At 42.6% G+C, this 6,721-nt stretch overlaps 1 protein-coding gene across 2 annotated transcripts in view; it reads left to right on the top strand.

Moving 5' to 3' along the window:
* The first annotated feature begins 4,676 nt into the window (after nucleotides 1-4,676).
* Nucleotides 4,677-6,721, top strand: part of SLC9A9 (solute carrier family 9 member A9) — a 741,333-nt gene continuing 739,288 nt past the window's right edge. Inside the window, exon 1 of one of the 2 annotated variants that reach the window (XM_069104699.1) lies at nucleotides 4,677-5,066. In XM_069104699.1, coding sequence (XP_068960800.1) covers nucleotides 4,895-5,066 — 172 coding nt within the window. In that variant the 5' untranslated portion in view covers nucleotides 4,677-4,894. The remainder of the gene's footprint in view (nucleotides 5,067-6,721) is intronic. The other variant, XM_069104698.1, reaches the window with a different exon arrangement.

Raw genomic sequence — 6,721 nt, 5'->3', positions numbered from 1 at the left:
ACAGTGTTTCAGTTTTCTCATTTGTAAAAATAGGGACAATAATTCTTGTATTGCACACTGAATAGGGTTGCTGTTGGGGAGAGGAGGGCTTTGCAGGCCTTAAAACCAGAGGCAGCGTGGGATATAGGAAAGCTTACCCACTCTGAAGCAGAAGGATTGAATTTGAATCCCACCTCTCAATATCACCACCAATGTGATTATGGAAAAGTAATTTCATCTTCTTAGATCTCAATATAAGAGGGTTGGACTAGAAGGCCTCTGAAAGCCCTTGAAGATCCATGATTCTTTTATTCATGAATATGTTGTCATTTTTTTTTAAAGCAATCAGGGTTAAGTAACTTGCTCAAGGTTACACCGCCAGTTTTTTCTGGGTGTGGTGCTAAGTGTCAGAGCCTGGATTTGATCTCAGGTCATCCCGACTCTGGGGTCAGTGCTCTTACTCGCTGAGCCACCTGGCCGCCCCTTATTTTTATTAATCCTAAAATCTATCCCCAAAGCCTCAACATGAGGAAAACCACGCTACTGCCCTTCACAGGGCCTGGGAAAACATTCTTGCTTCCTTTGGCCTGCATCTCCACATTAAATGGTAGCAAGATGAAGACAAGTGATGGCCAGCATCTGGAAATGCCTCACTGCCTGGGTGAACAAGTGAGAAGGACTAAGGCCCACAGTAAGAGGATGGAAGGAAGGCCTTCTCATGTGCAGAGCCAGCAGAACTTAGGGCCAGAGGAAGAATGACACTCAGTGGCTTTATCACCAAACCACAGACACTGCTGGCTTCTGAATTGGGGATCTCTTGTAAATGTGAAAACTCGAGACCAGACTCGTCAGTTTGCAAAGCTACAAAGACAGAACTTGTCGGAGCAGCTAGGCGAAACCGTCCTGAGCTGGATCTGACAGGTTTCAAAACAGCCTGCTTCTTAGTTATTAGTCATCATCAATGGGCTTGCCAAAAAAGGAGAGTGTGTGAGAGGAACATCTGGGGCAACGAGCACAACACCCTGCCGAGTTCAAAGCAGCAAGGAAGTCAGCAGCGGAATTGGGCATATCGAAAAGCAGCCAGACCTCTGGGTGGATAACCCAATTATCAGTGAGCTGACTGGGGGGAGGGGACCAGGGGCGGAGGAGGATGCAGATATATTTGCTCAGTCATCTGAATTCCTTTTCATAAATGAATCACTCATGTTATGTTTTTAAATGACATGATTCTATAATCAATGTTACATGGCTGACACTTGCTAACAGACACTGGGATAGAGGCAACTGGGCATAGTGGTTATCCCTGTGATATACCTTCTCCCAGTGGAGGTCAGAACCCACTCTGAAAATTCTTTTCTTAAAAGCTTAGTAAGTGAGAGGGTAAGCGACTTGCTCAGGGTCACACAGAAAGCATGTATCAGAGGCAAGGCTTGAGCCCAGTCTTCCTGAATTCTGTGACCACAATCCTGAAAACTTTGGTGCCTCATGGATCCCCTTGGCAATCTGGTGGTGATCTGTATGTACTTCTCAGAATAAGGATTTGAAATGCATAAAATAAAATATATAGGATTCCAAAGGAAACCAATTATATTGAAATGTAGCTATCAAAATATTTTTAAAAGAAGTTTACAAATTAATGTGTGCATGTGTGTATACAGATACACATATATTTAGAGACAATCAGGGTTAAATGACTTGCCTACAGTTACACAGCTAGTAAATATCTGAGGTCAGATTTGCTCTCCTCTCCAGGTCCTCCTGACTACAGGGCTGGTGCTCTATTCACTTTGCCAGCTAGCTACCTCGAGCAAGTGTGTGTGTGTGTGTGTGTGTGTGTGTGTGTATTTAGAGAATCCACCCCCAAATGTTCACATGGACTCTTTGTGCCCGATCTGTGGTAGAGCATTCTGAGCTGTTATTGGTCTGATCAGCCACAGTCAGACACACTGAAACTTGACTAACATGATGATGTCATTTTGGTCCTCTTTGAGAAGGATAGACAACCAATCAACATACATATATACATATAATAGCAATAGCTAGTAGAAAAATTGACTCAAAAATTGTAAAGAACCAGTCGCTTTCTATTGTAAATTATATGAACAAAACAGCCCAGAATACTGACTTAGGAAGAAATTTTGCTCAGAGCAGAATTTTGTCTTTTTCTTTTTTAGCATTCAAAACTGTAATTCAGAGAGAACCAAATTAACAAGGGAAAGGATGGATATTTTTCCTTCAGAAAGAAGTGCTTACTAAAAGAGCTCTTTTATTCCAGAGAAATAATTTCATTCAAGGGCTGCCATTGTATTATTGCCCAAGACAAGGATGATGGTTTTTAATGTCTCTCAGTCTTCCCCAGGGTCTGAATACTCTGGCAAAAGTTCTCTCTGATTTGAAATATAACTATATATAGGTGATGTTGCTAAGTACATCTGCTTTTATTTGATATTCAAATAAGTATTTTAAAAAATCTTTGTTGTTTGCCTCAATTTAACCAAGGAACACAGTTGTAGAAAAAAGTAAAATATGTTGGGAGAAGGGTGAAGAACAAAGGGATTTTCATTTTTTTAAAGAATTGGCTCAGAGGCAAGGGCAAAGTAGATATCATGCTGAACTTGGAGCAGGAATGTGTAGGTTTAAATTTTGTCTCTGATATTAGATGTATGACTTTGGGTAAGTCACTTAACATTTGTGTAGTTACCCTGATGCCTTGGGAATTATCTACTAAATCTATAGATAGCTTTTATTTCTTCATCTGACAACTTCGTGTTCATATCCTTTGACCATTTATCAACAGGGGAATAGCTTATATTTTTAAAAATTTGACTCAGTTCTCTATATATTTGAGAAATGAGGCCTTTATCAGAGACACGTGGCTATAAATAGTTTCCCATTTTATTGCTTTCCTTCTAATCTTGGTTGCATTGGTTTTGCTTCTGCAAAAGCTTTTTAATTTAATATAATCAAAATTATTTATTTCACATTTCATAATGCTTTCTATCTCTTGTTTGGTCATGAGCCTGTAACTCACTTAACTTCTCCTTTAAGAATTCCAATGATACACGTTTAGTATTGATGATTTCCTCTTTGAACCAATACTAGTGTGAGTGAGTCTCAAGCGAAGCCCATAGCCCACCCTCCCATCTCTCCATCCATGGCAATAGATTTCTCAGTTATCTATTAAGTCACAGAAAAGTTTCAGTGTGTTCTCTATACTAACAAATATTCAACAATTTTGGGCATTTCTGCTTAGAAGAGAAATTCTGCCCTAGCCATTACTATTTATACAAGGCCATCAGATCGACAAGGGCCACGTAAATGTTCATTTCTCTATTAAAAACAAAACATAACAAAAAACTGTGACAGTCAGCCCCTTGGCCAAGTTGGTAACAATCTATGCTGTTGGTTGTTGTCTTGTTGTGGAGGACAAGCTTTTTTATGTGTTTTAGGATGCGTGATTAGAGGCACTGTGATGTAAAAAGTTTACTGGATTTGGAGTCAATTCGGTAACTGAATGGAATAAACCAGGCTCCTAATGAACTCCCAGTGGTTCTTCTTACTGCCTAGGAGACTATCTTCTGCAAGTCAGAACCTCTCTGAGTTTTAATTGCCTCATCTGTAAAACAAGGGGGACAGCCTGTGAGGTCTCTATCAAGCTTCAAATCATCATCCTAGATTTGAGCATTGACTTTTGGACCTTAGAAAATGTTGTTCAAATAAGACAGCCTTTCTCCTGATTGGTTAAAAAAATAATTTAAAAGGGGAAGGGGTTAGGGATTAAATCTGTGGTTTCATTGACACAGGGCAGGAAATGTATGTGTGTGTTTTTGTGTGTGTGTGTGATAGACCTCTTTAGAAATTTGGTGAAGAATATGGTCTCTTTCTCAGAATAATGTTTTTAAGTGCATAAAGTAGAACACGGTGAGGTAAGGAAATAATTACCAAACATTAAGAGTTCCAAATTCACACAGCCTATGGACCCCAGATAAAGAACCCCTGGTAGGGCTGGCTAGGTGGCACAGTGAATAGAGCACCAGCCCTGGAGTCAGGAGGACCTGAGTTCAAACCCTACCTCAGACACTTGACATACTAGCCATATGACCTTGGGCAAGTCACTTAACCCCAATTGCCCTCCAAAAAGCAAAAAAAAAAAAAAATTACACAAGGCCATCAGATCAACGATGATCATGTAAATGTTCATTTCTCTATTAAAAACAAAACATAACAAAAAACCGTGATAAGCAGTCAGCAGCTGGGCCAAGTTGGTATAGCCATAGGAAAGCTGCAGATAGAGAAAAGTCTCTCTACAAGTAAAAGTCAGTCCTTTCTCTTCGATTTATAATCCTGGAGGGGTGCCTAGGCATTATCTGTCATAAGTGGGACTTAAATCTTTGTCTTCCGGGCTCCACTGGTTCTCACTATCAACTTTCTTAGATGTTAAAAAAAAAAAAGAAGAAAAGAAAAGAAAAAAGAAAATCCTCTGCAATTTAAGTTTAAGTTACTCTCTTTGAGAAAAACCTTTCTCTTTGAGATAATTGGGAATCCCCATCACCCATCACGTAAGATCCCGAAATATTCACCCGTAAAAGCTAAGCAATATTGGAAATGCTTCTCCTGGACCACATGGCTTGGAGATAGTAAAAGTCAGTGATGTAATACCACTCTGAAGCTTAAAAATTTTTAAAAACAAAATGAGACAAGGCTGCTTTAAGAGAGAAACAGGAAGTTGTAACTAGAATGCAACTGAATACTAAGCTGGAGCTGTATGCCTTGAAGCTGGGACTAAGTGGTTCAGGTTGCTGACTGAGGACATACGTCTTCAGCCCCAGACTTCTCTTGCAAAAGTTGTTGAAAGAGCAGGCAGCGTCGCCTCCGTCCTGGCTGCTGGCTCCGGCAAGCCCCTCCAGGAGCAGGCATGGGGAGCCTCAGATTCCTGTCCCCCAAAGAGGAGTCTCAGTTCCAGCACCAGGGCGCCGTGGAGCTGCTGGTCTTTAATTTCCTTCTCATTCTGACCATCCTCACAATATGGTTATTCAAAAACCACCGATTCCGTTTCTTGCACGAAACTGGAGGGGCCATGGTGTACGGTAAGTGTCGTGTCCCTCCTCCCCGCGAAACGATCGTCACGTTCACTGCCTGGGAAACTTGTTGCCTGGGCGCAGGGAGGGACCGGGCTGGCTCCGGTGGGGCCCCGCACGCACCTGGAAGGCGTGCGCCTGGAAATGTCATTAGTCTGGGGGAGGGGAGGGGGTACTGCCTAGAGATGACCCGCCGGGCATCCACTTCGGGGAGGCCCGCTGGGATTCTCCTTGGCCTTGGCCGGGGCAAGGGTCGGTAGCTCGGCACTCCGGGGTTGATCGCGTTGACAGATGGGAATCCATTGTCACCACGGGGAGCGACGCGCAGTTTGCAGTTTGTTTTGATGGTGATGTTATGAGACGGAGGTGACTTCTTCACTTGGTGCAAACTTCCTAAGGGGACAGCCTGGCTGGGACAGTGGAGTCCCAGAGACATGCTGTAGAGATACAGCGTGCGGATCTGGGACCGCCTGGTTTTTAGGCTCGGGCATCCCTGGCTGGGGGTGCCCCTCGTCAAGCAGGCGCGAATACTATTGTTTTGCAGTCATTCTGATGGTCCCTACACACCTGATGTAATAGACATCGCCTACTGTGAACTTTGTGCTTTTTATTTTCATGTACTCATTTCCCAGCCTAGACTTTCAGGCTGGTGGGATTTGAGGCAGGGAGGGTGGGGTGTTTTGTGACTGTGTTTTGTTTTACTTTACTAGATAATTTTCCCGGGATGGATGTGATTTGAAAGGCAGCGTGGTGCAAAAGAAGGAAAGCTGAACTTGGAGTATACTAACCACATCTGGGTTCGATTCTCGGGCAAATTACTTTAACCTCTGTGGGCCTCAGTTTCCTCATCTGTAAAATCAAAGGTCTGAACTAGACGATCTCTGTGATCTCTACCAGCTCAAGTGTCAGCTAGGTGGAGAGCATGGGACTTGTTCTATTCAAATCCTGGCTTAGACACTTCTAGGTTGTGAGCCTGGGCAAGTCTTGCCTCAATTTCCTCATCTGGTAAATCGGGCTAATAACAGCACCTACATCCCAGGGTTGTTGTGCGGATTAAATGACATAATAATTGTAAAGTCTTTTGCAAACTTTAAAGTGCTAGACAAATGCTATGCATCACTATTAGATCTGAATACACATCAGTTTAATTCATTCAACGCCTAAACAAAGCTATCTATCCTGCCAGTTTGGGGGTTCTTGTCACTCTTGGGCCAGATTACCTAGCAACTTTCCAGGAGGTAAATAAAGGTAGTGCTTTTTGTCAGTCCCACCACAGGCTCTAATGTAAGTAAGTGCCAAGCTTTATCTGGGGGGGGAACGAAGCATCAGCAACAACAAGAAAGTTCTCAGTGGATGCAGGGGTGATATATGCTAAATAGGATTGCAGGATAGAAATGGCCTTAGAGATCATGAGTCCAGCCCTGCCCCCTTACCTTGCAGACAGGTAAACTTAGTGGTAAAGGGACTTATCCAGTTTGAACAACCAGGATATAACAGAAGCATGATTGGTTTAGTGGACTGGACTTGGAGTCAGGAAGACATTACATCTCACCTCAGGTTTATTAACTGTATGGCCCTGGGTAAAGTGAAGGACTCTTAATCTCAGTTTCCTGATGATGATGATGATGATGATGATGATGATGATGATGATGATGATGATGATG

The sequence above is a fragment of the Petaurus breviceps genome, unplaced genomic scaffold (assembly GCF_028583685.1).
Source record: "Petaurus breviceps papuanus isolate PSGF00001 unplaced genomic scaffold, PetGlider_PUasm1.0 688, whole genome shotgun sequence".
NCBI lineage: Eukaryota > Metazoa > Chordata > Mammalia > Diprotodontia > Petauridae > Petaurus > Petaurus breviceps.
Note: the sequence above shows the minus strand (reverse complement) of the source record. Positions and strands in the feature narration are given on the sequence as shown.